At 30.3% G+C, this 17805-nt stretch overlaps 1 protein-coding gene across 5 annotated transcripts in view; it reads right to left on the reverse strand.

The window, feature by feature from the left end:
* Positions 1 to 4011: 4011 nt before the first annotated feature.
* Positions 4012 to 17805, reverse strand: part of LOC126739522 (methyltransferase-like protein 22) — a 135513-nt gene continuing 121719 nt past the window's right edge. For 4 of the 5 annotated variants that reach the window (XM_050445266.1, XM_050445264.1, XM_050445265.1 and 1 more), the window contains 5 exons: positions 11643 to 11736; positions 11480 to 11593; positions 11213 to 11398; positions 4397 to 4564; positions 4012 to 4341 (listed from right to left, as the gene is read on the reverse strand). In XM_050445266.1, the coding sequence (XP_050301223.1) occupies positions 4067 to 4341; positions 4397 to 4564; positions 11213 to 11398; positions 11480 to 11593; positions 11643 to 11736 (837 nt within the window). In that variant the 3' untranslated portion in view covers positions 4012 to 4066. Of the gene's footprint in view, positions 4342 to 4396; positions 4565 to 11212; positions 11399 to 11479; positions 11594 to 11642; positions 11737 to 12023; positions 12158 to 17805 lie in introns of those variants that run through there. The other variant, XM_050445267.1, reaches the window with a different exon arrangement.

Genomic DNA, 17805 nt, shown 5'->3' on the forward strand with positions numbered 1-17805 from the left:
TCAATACATAATAATATAAATTACCTGAATGTAGGAATGTAGGAACATACTCATAGGCACCTAGGTAACTTAAAACCTGAATGAGCCTGTTAACAAGATTTTTTATATTACAAAATATCAATAAATCCATCTGATGCTAATTTATATTCACTTAAGACCTAAACTACATATTCGGTTACTTAAACCTAACCTATATAAATTCCAATTTATAATTTTAACTGCTGTTAAATAGTTCTTTAACTTTTTTATTATTTGTATAAATATAATGTCTGCAAGATTTCTTAAATTTTTTTTTATTCGCTATTTTTCTTATATCTTTTGGAACTAAATTAAATATTTTTGGTGCAAAATAATTTATAAAACGCTTATTTAAATTTGTATTACTTTTGGGAGTTTTTAAGTGTTCATTCATCTTATTGCGAGTATTAAAGGTATGTGTTACAGCAATATTCAGTTCAGGATTTTTATGAACAAAGCAACAAACTTCCAAAACATAAAGTGATCGGACATCAAATATATCACATGAGTACAATAAATTGGTTGAATATAGTTTATTTTTCCCAAACATGATTTTTAAAATATAATTTTGTACCACATTTAAGGGTTTCAAAGAAGTTTGGTACAGTCCACCCCATGCAACAATACCGTATCTAATCAATGACTCAACCAATGCCCTATAACCTGCAACCAACAATTTCCGGCTTAAGATTTGTTTTAGAATGTAAAATTTGTGTAAGAGTTTTCGAATATTTTTGGTTAGATTTAAAATGTGGTGACTCCATTTTAGATGCTTATCAATAGTAACACCCAAATATTTAGTGAAGTAAACTTCTTTAATAATATTATCCTGTTGTGTATTGTTTTCTATATCAAGAGAATTAAATGATGGGCGGTTTGCTTCAGTTAATGAAAATGCAATATAGTGAGTTTTTGATATGTTAAGTGATAATTTAAAAGTGTCTAGCCAGTTTTTTATCTTACGTATTCCGATTATTGCACTGTCTTTCACATTTTCCCATGTTGTTCCAGAGAAAATTATTGCCGTATCATCTGCGTATGATATAACAGCACCATCTTTAATTTTTAATTCTGTTAGTGAGTTAATATATGTAATGAACAGTAAAGGTCCTAACACGGTTCCCTGAGGTATTCCTATTTTTATTTCTAATGGTTCACTTAATGTATCCTCAATTTTTAAATATTGCTGCCTTCCAGTTAAATAACTTTGAAAAACCTCCAATACTGGGCCCCTAACTCCATTTGAAGATAAAACATCCAAGAGAAGATCATAGGGCACAGTATCAAAGGCCTTTGCCAAATCCAGGAATACTGTAATACATTTCTTGTTCTTTTCCAGTTTATCTGTTATTTGTTTAGTAAGTTGATATAGGGCATCTGTTGTACTTGACCCACTAAGAAAACCGTATTGTCGTTTCGATATTAAGTTTTTACTTTGCAAAAATGTCATTAACCTATCTTTCAGGCACTTCTCAAAAACTTTAGCAAAATTATTTATTACACTGATTGGTCGATAATTATTTATATTACTTTTTTCTCCGGATTTAAAAATAGGTGACACAATTGATATTTTAAATTGTTCAGGGACTTTTCCCGTAGTGAATATTAAATTAATAATATGGGCGAGGGGGCGAACTAAAAATAAATGTGTCTTTTTTATTAAAGAAGAGGTAAAGTTATCTATCCCTGGAGAGCTATTGTTCTTAAGATTGTTAATCTGTTTAATTATATCATTATTATCAACTGGACTTAAATAAAATGAATTCAACAAGGCTGTATTTACATCTATTTCATTCTGGCTAGTTTTAATTTTGTTATACATTTCCAGTCCAATGTTAGTAAAGTAATTGTTACAATAATCGGCCAAACTCTTGATATTCGTAAAGGGGATGTTAGTTTTATTATTTACAATGGGAAGTATGTTTTTTTTAATTTTTGACTGACCATTAGTCGCTTCTGTTATTAATTTGTAAACTCTTTTAAGATTATTGCCAGCATTTTCAATTTCCGTTTTATAATATGTGTGTTTAGTTTTATTTATTAGTTTATTTAGGTTATTTCTATAATTTTTGTAAATCAGATTATCATTTTCATTAAAAGTTTGCAAAAGTAGTTTTTTCATTTTGTCTCTTTTCTTTATACTGGTTATTATACCATTGGTTATCCAAGGTTTACGTTTTTCATATTCTTTTATGTGAATCGTCTTTGTGTAACTGGCCTGGTCGCGATAGGTTACTAAAATTTTATAAAAACTATCTGTTGCTCTGGCTGAATCCGTTTCAGATAGGACAGTGTTCCAGCTTTCTTCTTGTAAAAGATTATAGAAAATTTGTTCATGTAGTCTATTTATTTTTTTAATTATATGTTTATTTTTATTGCAATTAAAATTTTTTTTAGATATGTTTAACATAACGGGATAGTGATCTGTCACATCAGCATGTAGTAAATATGAGTTGACCTGCATCGTATTATTATTTTTTTTGTTAAAGAAAATGTGATCAAGACATGTACTTGTTTCTGGGGTAATTCTTGTCGGAGAGTTTACACATGATAAAAAGCCGAAGTGATTTAAAAGGGAAAGATATGAGTTTACGCAGTCATCATCCTTGTTTAAAATATTTATGTTAATATCACCCAAAAAAATATTAAATTCACTTTTTTTACATTCTTGTAAATAAATTCCAAGGTCATTCAAAAAAAGGCGTTTATCTGTATTAGGGGTTCTGTAAGTGCAAATCACGCTGATAGTAGTGGCATCTTTTTTTAGATTGATCTGACTCAGTGTAACATTTGAATTTTTAAGTAAAACGTGATTAATATCAAAAGTTATATCGGATTTTACAAAAATGACAACACCATCATTTCTATTATATTTTGCTCCATTATAAAACATCTTATAGCCGTCAATATTATATTGATTGTCATAACTTTCAAAAGATTCTCCCAAAACAATTATATCGCTAAAATTTAACTCATAAGCTTGCAAGTATGCTACTAGTTCATTAAAATTCTTATGTATAGATCTAATATTAAAATGTAAAATATTAAAAAAAATATTATTGAGATTAATTTTACTTGTAATTGATTCACTGTCGACAGTCTCCTGATGCAATACATTATCCAGAACTTCTCAGACCAGATTATTATTACACATAATAATCTGGTCTGTGCCGATTTCAAAAATGCACTTAAGCCCAAATCTAAAAAAAATGACTTTGGCCCTTTTAGAACCAAGGCCCAGATATAATTCCTTTATAGGGGGCGTAGACCTGTCCGGTCAACTTACAGGCCTATATGACATTGACCGCAAGTCATTAAAATGGTGGAAAAAAGTTTATTAACAGCTATTGTTAACCATAGCAGTTAATGCTTAGATAATTTTCAAAAAATCTACATCCATCTACCTATCCTTTCACAAACCAGAAGAAGATGCCGTTGTTGTGCCCAGCAAAAAGTAGAAAAAAGGACGGTCATGTTATGCTCCGCCTGTGACGTACCACTATGTAAATAATGTTTTTCATCTTATTATCACTCCTAATATTGTATTTCTTTGAAAAAAATAAATAATATGATTTTCTTGATCTTGGTTTATTTTACTATTGGGACATATAAAACCCAAACAAATATACGGCTGGGACATATATAGCCCACACTATACTTACGTTAAAAAAATAAACTTAAGCTATTTTTATCATTGCGGTACTAATAAAGAAATAAATTAAAAGACACTAAAGTTTAACAAATAAAAAAAGTCGCATTTTCAAAACCAAGTTTTTGATGGTACAAGTATGTCCCAATCGACGCGAAAGGGTTAAGTAATCATTAGTACCTTTTATTATTTAATACCTAAAATATAAAGTGTAAGGAATACTTGGTTCATCAAAACAAACATTTCACACTGTATTGGAATGATTATAGGGCGTTGATCTAAGACTATAAAAAATTATACTTATATAGTATCAAAAACGGAGAGTTCCATAATAAAACACCGGCTTGTAAATAAACAAAAATTTAATCCATCAACAAAGTTGTACATTTATTTCCTAAACTAAACAGCCTCAATTTTCAACAAAACCAACTCCTTACACCTATCGTACGTGAAAAATTGCGGAAAATCCAACGTTTCCTCTTGCACTTTTACGTTTCGCATCGTCATTAGGTTTTCCAAAAAGTAGTCGAAACAAGGGGCACAACCATCGCATTCAGATATGGTAAACACGTAACGTTTCTCCAGGGCGACGAAAACGCGACGTTTCCCGGGGAAATTCAGGAGTTTCCGGACGGTATTTAAGAAGGCGTCGGTCAAGTGATCGTCGTACACCACTGGAAAATTATTAGAAAATAAACTATGAGTTAATAAATTTAAAAATAGGCATACCATCGGCCGCTATCACAGTCTCAACGGACGGCAACACAGTTTTGATCTTGTCCGGTAAGTCTTCGGCCATGAAATCTAACTCTGTTACGTCCACAGGGTGATTTGATATTGTCTGATTTCGGTTTATGTTGGCCTTGATTATTTTAAATATGTCTCCTCTGTCTATATCTGAAATAGAATAATTTTTATCAAACTGTATTAATATTACACAAAATCTAGCAATAGTTTATTTCAAATAGGTAGAGAGAAATAAAACCTTATTAAGTAAGCAAAAAGGGTACCGGATGAACCTCCAATAACGTATGGCACTTCTATAGTTTGCATTGCGAAATCAATTCTTTTTACCCACCCGGGTTTGCTCGGTTTATGAGCTTTTTCTATTGTTATCCATCCGATAAACACTGAAAATGGTACGACAAAGGCGGACAGGTAGGATATAAATTGAGTTGGATTTATAGATATTTTTATTTTTATGTATATAGCTTAATTAGAGATAAATGTACAAGCAAGGTAGAGTTAAAATCCCTAAATCTATGAAAATTGGCCTGCAATGGTCTCGATAGCTCGCCACGTACATTTTTTTGCAATATGAAGATATCTGATGCTCAAACTGAGTTGTACCAGAGTTCCAGTCCATATCGCATGTGAGAATCGAAAATAGCATAATATGCACTGACTAATGTTATTCTGTCTAAAATATTTTTTTAAATTTCTTACTACCCTAAAGAGTTTTTTTTTCAAAATAGATATGTGTGTGCGCCAACTCAATCTGTCATCCAAAGTTATCCCAAGGAGCTGGACAGATTTTTCAGATGTCACTTGACTTGAGAATATAAGTGGTTGAGTTTGTAAACCAGGACTCAGCGGTCTCTAATATTTTTTGGCTATCAGATTTCAGAGTATTTAGGTCCTTTTTTTTTTCTTTTTCAAGTGTAGTATTATCTGCATATTGCATGCATTTATCTGGAAAGATGAAACTATACAAATCATCCACATATATGATGAACAACAACGGCCCCAATATTGATCCTTGAGACACGCCGCGTAGTCAGATTGTTGTCCAACAAAATCTTCATACTGCTCTCGACCTGACATATAAGATGCGAATAAATTCCAATTACATTCCTTTAAAACGTAATGGTTCAATTTTTTCAAAAGTAAGTCATGGGACATGCAGTCGAACGCCTTACCGGGGTCATATAAAATTATTTCAGCATGCTTCCCACCCTCAAGGGCCTCGACCACATCCGCCACCATATCTAGGACTGTTTTAACAGTAGATTGGCCAGTTCTAAATCCAAATTGTCCCTCATACAGCATTTTGTTGTTTTCATAAGTCTGTTTTTTAATATTCCTTTTTTACCCAAGACTAGAGTTTAATTAAAATACGCCTATAATCACTACAATTTTTATGGTCACCCTTTTTATTAAGACGCTTTTATTAGCTCGGGTTGTATCTATGTATGTATGTACCGGAATCTTTGAGCTTAATTTTTACTGGTTGCTAAAAGTCTCATCAAGGACCGATGACAAAGCAATAATTTGATAACAGTTTCCCATTATTCTTATTAGGACTGCCAGGATTAATAAACTATTTTTTAGATCCTCTGTAGGAGAGTAAGAGAGATAGAGCTAGCGTGCAAACTCAGAGTTACTCTTACTGATTGCTGGAGTCTACAACTTACTCTTTCGAATTTGCTTGGGCAGGCGGCTTTGCACAACAGAGACCAAACGTCTTTAGAGTAGTTGCATTCTCACCTTGTTTAATCCTTACAAATGCATGTGTACTAATAAGTCTCATAAACGCAGGTTACTCTAATTAATATTCGTATAAGATGTAATATGACAACCGTCATTTATAATGGCTCCTTATTAGTTACAACTAAATAACCAAAACATAAATTTTGAAATTATTTTACGGAACAAAATTTGGCAAGTAAAACTAAAAAAACGCGCTTTTATTGCTAATAGAACTAAAAAGTAGAAAATAATTGTTAACTACAAAGAGCTTTTATTACAGTAATAGTAGTCGGACAATCAATCATAATTAATTACCTCAAATAAAAATCATAATAAAATTTAAGTTGTTATCCGATCCGTCCTGTAGTCTCTTTTATTGATTCGCCATGTTATCCATTATCGCCTTGGCTTAACAGGGTTTTAAAATAGAGTACTTCAATATTAGAGTTCAGCAATATTAATTCACTAAAAATTTAGTTGATCTCGTAATAGTTTAAAGGATACTCCAATTCCAAAGAAAGCAATCTTAATTTCCCTAGATGTCAAAAGCCTTTTTCCAAGTATCCCACCTAAAGATTGCATATGGCTTGTCACTGACCCTTTTGAATAAAACGAACTTACCTAAAATCGTGATAGATAATCTGATAACTCTGTTGAGTCTAGTATAAAATTTTTCAAATTTAACGGAAGTTTTTTCAGACAGATTGTTGGGTTGGCTATTGTTATGGGGTATTGTCTGCAGATATAAACAAATATACATTCCATTAGATATAAACAAATTAAAATTCCATTATCTAAGTAATTCTGGTAACGTTTCCCTACAACTGGCCAAATTTTTTAAAAAACCCTAATTTTTCCATTTTGTTTAAAACTTCCTTAAAATAAATACTCTTTATAATCATTTAGTTAGCACTAAGGACAGTAGAGATCACTTAACTAATTCGGGAGTTTAATCGTCCCAGTTTATGTGGGCCAATCTGGTCGTCAAATTCACACCAGGGTATTGGAACTCTACTTCACGGAAACAAAATCAACTTTTGCTAATTATCTACTATCTGTGGGGCATTCTGCTCCTATACATGAGAATGTGAGAGTATTGCATGAGTGTCCTAAGGGTAGAAAGTTGGACATTCTGGAGAAATTAGAAATAACAAAAGCCAAGCAATGTCCAGTGCTGAACTGCGTCAACGAGATTTTTAATTTTGAACCACACTTGATTTTTAACAATTTGATCTTGCCTTCAGACACTCCATAAATAAAATAAGTACACTACACCAGCTCGGTTTAGCGTAAAGATTAACCCTATCTTTTTTTATCTATTATTATTATTATTATTATCTATAATAATAATAATAATAATAATAATAATAATAATAATAATAATAATAATAATAATAATAATAATATTAATAATAATAATAATAATAATAATAATAATAACGTTTATAAGTCACTCAAAAAGCTAAAAAAAAGTACAAAAAGAGGTACACATTGTGTAGACAGTGAACAACATTATGTTATTGCAATGTAAATAAGAAAAATAAAAATATTATTCGTTTTCTTTAACAATATAATTTTTTACACGCATAGTAATAATTTATACCAGTAATAATAGAAGTGAGTGACCAATAGGCCATTATATTCAGACTTTCAGGGGTGACTTTCAAGAAGTTCCCCAAATTCTGTTGAGGTCTTAGAATTTAAAAATCGCATGCAAAAAGAATAAACAGAAACATATACCTAAAAAGGGAATGGGATAGAAAGAGGCGAAGGAAAGGTTAAACTATAATATCAATTTTAAATTCCATCTTTTTATACAATATAAAAAAAAACTTTTTTTATTTTATTATAAAATATTAATTTGCACATTAATATTCATAGTTATTTTTAATTAGTTTAGAAAGAGAAAATTTATGCGGTGAACAAATGCCGCTCAAATTTTGCCTTAAATGCGTTCTCGGACATCGAAGTCTAATATTTTAAATTTATTTACAAGGTGCACTATTATATACGAAAATGACTTTTTAAAAATTTCTTTGTTGTGAGAGGGAACAGTTAATAATTTTTTTCTTCTTATATTTAAGTTATGTACATCTGTTTGATAGGTCACCTTTCTAACTAGATATGGTGAAGTTTCCCATTTGAGCACCTTATAAAAAAAACAAACAGAATGCAGCAATCATCGATTTTCCATATTTACCAATGCTGCGTCCTTCAGCTTATGAAGTATATGCTCTCTTCTTGTTATGCCAAATATAAGGCAAGAATTTTGGAGTTTCTGTATTCTATATGAGTCATAATAATGAAGACAAGACCCATAGATGGTATCGCAGAAGTTTGTTGGTGATAATACAAGGGAATCGCAAAGCATTTTCTTAATGTTGGCACTTAAAAGTGTCTGTGGAAAAAAATAGATCTTAAAGCAGAAATTCCAGTTTTTAATTTGAGGGTCACTATGCTCTTTAAATGTTAATTTATGATCGATTACCAGACCAAGATTCTTGGCACTGTTTTTAAAAATAATTTCATCGTTATTCAGTTGAATTTTTAAATTACTCAAAAGGGCAGCTCTGTGTCTATCGCTACAGAAAAGAATAGCTATTGATTTAGCAGAGTTAATTTTTAAATGTAGCTTTTGAATTTCCGCTAGTAAGTTGCTAAGATCATTATTAATTTTTTGATTGGCTTGAGCAACATCAGTGTGTTTAAACGAAAAATAAATTTGAGTGTCATCAGCGTAGTTATGGTGTTTACAATATTTTATTATTTTTGTAATCTGTGATGTATAAAGTGTATAGCAATGGGCCAAAAATACTACCTTGGGGAATGCCAATAATCACATCCAGGGCTTTCGAAATTTTGGCATTTAATTGTTTCCGGTCAGACAGATGAGAACATATTAAAGAAACGGCCGACTCGCAAAAGCCTTAATAATGTAGTAATGCTAAAAGAATTTTGTGATTTACCAAATCAAAAGCCTTGGAAAAATCTAAAAGAACCAACACGGTGGCTAGGTCATTATCCAGAGCATACAAAATATCGTTACTTGAGTTAGTGCAGTAGTACAGCTGTAACCTTTACGAAAACCAGACTGATATTCTGGTATCAAATTATTAAAATTTAAGTAATTCAGAATTTGTTGTTCCATAACTTTTAAAAGAACAGCAGGAATACTTACAGAACGAAGATTATTAAATTCGATGGTTTTTTTTTTATTTTAGGCAAAGGAATGACGTTAGCCTGCTTCCATAATTTAGGAAAATATTTTTTTTCCAGGCAGATATTTATAATGTGGGTAAGCGGATTAATTATCGTGGGACAACAGAGCAAAACAATAGATATATTCAAATTATCCATACCAAATGCTTTGCTTTTTATATTTTGTAGAACTTTAGCAACCACGTCCTAAGTAATGAAATTAAATTATAATTCATTAGGAGAAATTCTGTATTGTTTAGAAAAATTGACAAATTCATCATCAGTTTTATTATTCCCCTTATTTATGCTGGTAAAAAAGCAATTAAGTTTTTTGACGTCTTGTAACTGCAGAGGGCGCTCAGCATTCGATTTTTTAGAAAGATCAATATTTTTTAATTCACACCAAAGTTCTTTATTATTACAATTTGCAAATTTGAAATTTAAATATGCTTTAAATATGCCTCTTTTTCAGCTCTTATTGCACTCGTAGTAACATTTCTAAATTGTTTGTATTTATTCGAATCATCCCGGAATTTGCTTTGTCTAAATTTATTCAATGCTCTATTATGAAGTTTCTGCATTAATCTTATATTTGGCGTTATCAATGGGCAGGTTTGGTTTTATGATTTACTTTAATTAAAGGGGCATGTAGATCGATATTTATAAGTATGTATAGATTGATTTAAAAAATCGATTTTTTTGTCTATATCTATCATGTGTGCCATGGTATTAGCTCTATGTGAGATATAAATTTAGTCCGGTCTACATTATGTAAACTACGATATGCAAAATTTATGTTAGGGGGTTTTAAAGGTTCAATTTTTATATTACAGTAAAGAAGCAGGTGGTCTGATATCTCAACATCTCTTACCCCACAATCATCAATTAAATCTACATTCGAAAAAATAAGATCAATTAAAGACATAGTAAAATTCGATACTCTTGTCGGATCAGTTATAATTTGCTTTAAGCCATAAACCTCTGTAAGTTCTAATAACGGACAACTTTTATTTAAACCTAAAACATTATAACACTGAGATACTCGGTTCGATTCCTACACTCGGAAAATCTTTTTTATTTGTTCTAAATTTTTTGATATTTACCTTTAAACCTAATCTCATTTGTTTGTTTATACAATTTTAATATGTAGTAACTAGTCTCCGTCTGAATTTGCCAATTTTGACTTAATTCCTACCCTTGAAGAAAATTACTAGCTTTTATTTTTAGTGTAAATTTTTATAAAGCTTATTGATTCTGTTTCTTTTTATAGTGGATCTGATGATGTCTAGTATGGGTGAAACACTTTGACTTTTATTTTAATACATATGAGACCTGTGACTTAGAGTTTTGAGAAAAGATGGACTATTTGTATTTAAAAATATGTATGTATAAAAAAATGTATTTGGAAAATTAGTGAAAACACACGTATATACAAAATATTTACTCTTTTACTCCGTGATTTTATGATAAGCTTGATTTGTCTTTGTTTGATTTTGATAATCCTGCACAGATGTCTTTTGTCTCTCCTGGTCTCTATTTTAATTTTTTTTATCTTTATTAATTGTATTTCGGTTGAATTTAATTGTTTTTCCTTATTTAAATTAGAAATATAGGTAAATATTGGGCAAATGTCAAAATATTTGGTATGCTGACCCTAAATAAAAACCTTATTAATGCTATTAACATAACAAGATTGTAGAAAGAAATTTATAAATAAATGTAATCTTAAGTAGGTGAAAAATTTTTCAAGTGATACTTAAAAAATAAAAAATTCGCTAAAAACGTTATCCCAAAACCAAAAATGTTTCTTGGCTCAGCCAGTTCTTAGCTCAAAATCTATTTTTTTCAATAGCAAATAATGTAATTACCAGTACTCACCAGTACAGACCACCGGACAAAACATGGAACCAATAATAGACGTGAAGCCGACTCCACTGCCCAACTCCAAAACGGTTTCATTTTTAGACAAATTCACTCCATGATGAATAAGCCAATCGGCTAATAGGAGAGCTCCCCTCCATATTTGTAAGCCAACCAAATTCAAACCCGTACTGTAACTGTGTTCTGTAATAACAACGAAAATTGTGTATATTTATTTTAGCCATAAAAATACATGGGGAAACAATTAACAGTCATGTTACTTACCTATTTCTATTAATCTCTCTTGCTCGGAATGTTGTCTTCTAGGCACTATTAAGTCTCCGTCTTCGTCTGTAACGGTGTGCGAGGGAACCTTGAAGGAAAACCTGCTTACCACATCTGAAACAATTTTTTTTTCAAGGATTCATTACAGGAAAATGTGACTTACTTTTTGGATTTACTTGGGGCTTGGATTTAGAAGTGTAGTCGTATTCCTCATAAAGTTCAGAAGAAATTTCGTAAATTTCCTCGTCGTCCATAACCTGGAAGAGAGAGAGAGAGACGCAATCTTTCATCAATAGAATAGGAGTGTCGAATGTGTTCATTCATTAGTGAAAGGGGAAGGGGGCTCTTTACGTTTCCAGGCATTTAGGATAATTTTCCAAGCCTTTAAAGTCAGTTTACTTAAATCTCTATCTATTAATTGTTTTAAGGATTAATTAATAGTATTATTTAAAGAAATTAAAAATGTGTACACAGTTTGTCCTAAAAACACAAAAAATATAAAAAGGCGCGACCGAAACTTCCGAAATTTCTCTTTTGAACTTACAAAAATGCTTTTGAAAATGTAACCGAGAAAAACCGACTTATTGGACAGATCCGCTGTAAGACCGGCCAGCACAAACTGATTAAAATACACGAGAGATTTAATTTTAATTGCCCGTTCGCAAGTATTTTTGGAACTCGACCACCGATTTTCCGAATGGCTTAAAAATACGCGTCGATTGAATTCAAGTGCACGCCAAGACAAGTTTTGCCTAATTATTACACGCTTCAAACGTTTTCAAGAGGATTTTTACACGTTTCAAAAATTTCGCATCAATTTTTGCCTAGTTCAGAAAATTTCAAGCTGACTTTTACATGCTTTAAAAATTTTCACGTTCATTTTTACAGGCTTCAAAAATTTTAAGGTCAATTTTTACAGGCTTCAAAAATTTCTAAGACAATTTTAGCCCGTTTTAAAAATTTAACTCATACAAATTTTTACATGCTAAAAAAATGTTCAGGAAAAAACAAATTTAAAAATAAAAAAAATTAAAATTAATTTTAACACGTTTTAAAAAATTTTAAAGTAAACTTTTACATGCTTTAGTAATTTCCAGGCCAATTTTTACAATGTTTTCAAGTCGACTTATACATGCTTTGTAAAATTTTACTTTAAGAATTTTTACAACGATTTTCATACGCTTTTAAAGTTTCCAAGAGGATTTTTATGTATTTCAAAGATTTTAACGTGCTTTAAAAAATTACACGCCAATTTTTACAGGCTTCAAAAATTTTCAAAGCTGATTTCAAGCTTTCGAACTGATCATATGAATTTAGAAGAAAAAACTAAAATATTCAATTTAATTAAAGAATATAGTGACATATTTTATAATGAAAATGACCCCTTAACATTAACGAATAAAATTAAACATAGAATTCGGACATCAGATGAAATACCAGTTTATACCAAATCATACCGTTATCCTCAAGTACACAAAGCCGAAGTTTCAGTATTCAGTATTATTTCAAGTATTCGACCAAGTAACTCTTCATGGAGTTCACCAATTTGGGTTGTCCCCAAAAAGCAAGATGCATCGGGCACTCAAAAAGGGCGAGTCGTTATCGACTTTAGAGGACTAAATGCTAAGACTTTAGGTGACAAATACCCCTTGCCTGATATAACCGATCTATTGGACAAACTTGGCAAATGTCATTATTTTACCACATTAGACCTGGCAAGTACATTTCACCAGATCCAGATTCATAAAGATGACATCGAAAAAACAGCATTCAATACAGAGCATGGACATTACGAATTCTTGCGTATGCCTTTTGGCTTAAAGAACGCGCCAGCGACGTTCCAGCGTATAATGGACAATATTTTAAAAGGTATCCAGAATGAAAAATGTCTAGTACGATTAAGATGTGTATTTCAAAGACTTCGAGAATCTAACTTCAAAATACAATTAGATAAGTCCGAATTTTTACGAAAGGAAGTCGCCTATCTTGGACACGTTGTAACAGCAGATGGTGTCAAACCAAACCCGGACAAAATTCAAGCAATTAAGAAATATCCAATACCGAAGTCGACAAAAGAATTCAAAGGATTTCTGGGATTATTGGGCTATTATAGAAGATTTATTAAGGACTTTGCCCGTATAACAAAACCACTGACTAAATGTTTAAAGAAAGGTGCGAACATCGAACATACCCAAGAATTTGTAGAATGTTTTCATTTATGTAAAAATCTTACAGTATCCAGATTTTACAAAAATATTTAATCTCACTACGGATGCTAGTAATGTAGCCCTTGGAGCAGTGCTATCACAAGGACCAATAGGTCATGATTTACCAACAGCGTATGCATCAAGATTCGGATTCTCAATGATTCGGAAAGAAATTATTCGACAGCAGAGAAGGAGCTTTTGGCCTTAATATGGGCAACGAAATATTTCCGCTCTTATATCTTTGGAAGGAAAATTAATTTAATCACTGATCATAAGCCCTTACAGTGGTTATTTTCGTTAAAAGACCCTAGTTCCAAATTAATGCGATGGCGTATTAAACTTGATGAATGTGACTATAATGTAATTTACAAAAAAGGTAAACTAAACACAAATACGGACGCCCTTTCAAGAATAGAGATACATACTAAAGAAACAAACAGTTTAATAGAGAATTACAGGAAGGACAAGGACCTTCACGAGAAGAAAGAAGAAGAAGCCATCAGTTCCAGCCCTCCAATTCAACTACCCCTTTCAGGCTTCAAAATTGTTCACGTCAATTTTTACACGCTTCAAAAATTTCCAAGACAGTTTTAATCTGTTTTAAAAATTTTACTCATACAAATTTTTACATGCTGAAAAAATGTTCAGGAGATTTTATCCGCTTCAAAAAATTTAAAATTAATTTTTACAATGTTTAAAACTTTTTAAACCGACTTATATATGCTTTAAAAAAATTTACTCCACTTATTACAGGCTTTAAAATTTCGATTTTAAAGCCTGTATATAAGGATTATAAATAACGATTTTCATACGCTTTAAAAGTTTCCAAGATATTTCTAATATTTCTAAATATCCAAAAATTTTCAGATTAATTATATTACACGTTCAAAAAATTTTCACACAAATTGTTACAAGCCTAAAAAACATCCGGGAAAATTGTTATCCGCTTAAAAAAATTTTAAATTAATTTTTACACGCTTCAAAATTGTTAAATGCAACTTTTACACGCTTCTAAAATTTCCTGGCCGATTTTTACAATGTTAAAGAATTTCCAGCCAACTTATATATGCTTCAAAAAAATCTTACGCTAATTTTAACAGGCTTCAAAATTATTCACGTCAATTATTACACGCTTCAAAAATTTCCAAGATAATTTTAACCCGTTTTAAAAATTTTAAAGAGGATTTTTATACGCTTCAAAAATTTAAAGATTGATTATATTACACGCTTTAAAAATTTTCACACAAAAAAGTACAGGAAATAAAAATTTTTAGGAGGATTTCTATCCGCTTACAATATTTCGAATTCATTTTTACATGCTTTAAAAATGTTTAACACGCTTTGAAAATTTTCAAGCAGAGTTATATATACTTCAAAAGTTTTTTACGTCAATTTTTACATGCTTCAAAATTTTTCACGCCGATTTTTATACGCTTAAAAAAAATTCCGAGACAATTTTTACCAATTTAAAAGTTTTTAAGAAAATTTTTATCCGGTTTAAAAAATTTCCAACAGAATTTCTGCTTATTTCAAAGTAACTTATACCAGCTTCAAAAATTTCCAGGCCAATTTTAACACGCTTCAAAATTTCTCACGTCAATATTTAGATACTTCAAAAATGTTTAAGGCGACTTTTACAGGCTTTAAGAATTTCTAGGATAACTTTTAAACATTTTAAAAATGTCTACGTGGCTTCAAAAAATTACACGCCAATTTTTACAGGTTTCAAAATTATTAATTTTAAACGCTTCAAAAATTTCCAAGACAATTTTAGCCCGTTTTGAAAATTTTACTGTTCAGCAGAATTTTTATCCACTTCAAAAAATTTTAAAATACTTTTTACACGCTTTAATAATTTCCAGGTCAATTTTTACAATGTTCAAAAATTTTCAAGCCGACTTATATATGCTCTAAAAAATTTTACACCACTTATTACAGGCTTTAATAAATTTTACAACGATTTTCATACGCTTTAAAAGTTTCCAAGAGGATTTTTATATATTTCAAAGATTTTAACCTGCTTCAAAAAATTACATGCCAATTTTTACAGGCTTCAAAGTTTTTCACGTCAATTTTTACACGCTTCAAAAATTTTCAAAGCGACTTTTATACGCTTTAAACATTTCTAGATTGATTATATTACACGTTTTAAAAATTTTCACACAAATTTTTACATGCCTAAAAAATTTCAGGAAAATTATTATCCGCTTAAAAAAATTTAAAATTAATTTTTACACGCTTCGATAATTGTTAAATGCAACTTTTACATGCTTCGAAAATTTCCTGGTCGATTTTTACAATGTTCACAAAATTTCAAGCCAACTATATGCTTCAAAAAATTTTACGGCAATTTTTACAAGCTTCAAAATTTTATACGCCGATTTTTACAAGCTTTAAAAATATCCAAGAGGATTTTTATAAATTTCAAAGATTTTAACGCGCTTTTACTCGCCAATTTTAACAGGCTTCAAAATTGTTCACGTCAATTTTTACACGCTTCAAAAATTTCCAAGTAGATTATATTACACGCTTTAAAAATTTTCACACAAAAAAGTACACGAAATTAAAATTTCTAGGAGGATTATATATAACATAACATATAACAGAAATATAGTTAATATACCTGTACCCCTCGTTCCTCCTTTCCTGCCTCCTATTAGTAAATAATAAGTAAGCTAGGATAATTTAGATTTCTTTTCTTTTCGTTTAGTTATGGATGTAGGGTATCCATGCTACTCGTACAGTTTATAATGCGGTTCGCGATATTTTTTTTAAAATTATAAGTGTAATATTCAAGGTCCTAACAGCTCCTTCTTCTGAGGGTAGCTGAAACATGACCTTTATTTCCTCTTTACAGTTACATGCTGAATTAATATACACTGATGGATTTCTTTTTCTTTGTATTTATATTGTAAACTTATTTATATCTATGAGTGAGCATATGTAATATCTTATGAGGAAATATAAACTGTCTATTATTATTATTATTATTATTATTATTATTATTATTATTATTATTATTATTATTATTTCTATCCGCTTACAAAATTTAGAATTAATTTTTACATGCTTCAAAAATTCTAAAGTAAACTTTTACACGCTTTGAAAATTTCCAAGACAATTTTTGCTCGCTTAAGAAATTTCCACGTTAACTTGTACACGCTTTAAAAATTTGCAGAAGAATTTTTATCTGCTTCAAAAATATTAATGCCAATGTGTTACAAGATTCAATAATTTCTAGGCCAATTTACACAATGTTTAAAAATTTTTTAAGCCAACTATATGCTTCAAAAAATTTTACGGCAATTTTTACAAGCTTCAAAATTTTATACGGCGATTGTTACAGGCTTTAAATGTTTTTACAGCGATTTTTATACGCTTTGAAAATGTTCAAGAAATTTTTAATATATTTCAAAGAATTTAGCGCGCTTCAAAAAATTACTTGCTAATTTTAACAGACTTCAAAATTATGCACGTCAATTATTACACGCTTCAAAAATTTCCAGGTTGATTATATTACACGCTTTAAAAATTTTCACGCAAAAAAGTACACGAAATAAAAATTTTAGGAGGATTTCTATCCGCTTACAAACGTTCAAATTAATTTTTACATGCTTCAAAAATGTTAAAGTCAACTTTTACATGCTTTGAAAATTTTGAAGCTGATTTATATATACTTCAAAAGTTTTTTACGTAAATGTTTACATGCTTCAAAATTTTTCACGCCGATTTTTATACGCTTAAAAAAAATTCCGAGACAATTTTTACCAATTTAAAAGTTTTTAAGACAAGTTTTATCCGGTTTAAAAATTTCCAACACGATTTCTGCTTAATTAAAAGTAACTTATACCAGCTTCAAAAATTTCCAGGCCAATTTTAACATGCTTCAAAATTTCTCAGGTCGATTTTTAGATACTTCAAAAATGTTTAAGACGACTTTTACAGGCTTTAAGAGTTTCTAGGACAACTTTTAACATTTTAAAAATGTCGACGTGCTTCAAAAAATTACACGCCAATTTTTACAGATTTCAAAATTATTAATGTCAATTTTTACACGCTTCAGTAATATCTAGGCCAATTTTTACAATGTTAAAAAATTTTCAAGCCGGCTTATATATG

Source organism: Anthonomus grandis, chromosome 8, assembly GCF_022605725.1.
Source record: "Anthonomus grandis grandis chromosome 8, icAntGran1.3, whole genome shotgun sequence".
Taxonomy (NCBI): domain Eukaryota; kingdom Metazoa; phylum Arthropoda; class Insecta; order Coleoptera; family Curculionidae; genus Anthonomus; species Anthonomus grandis.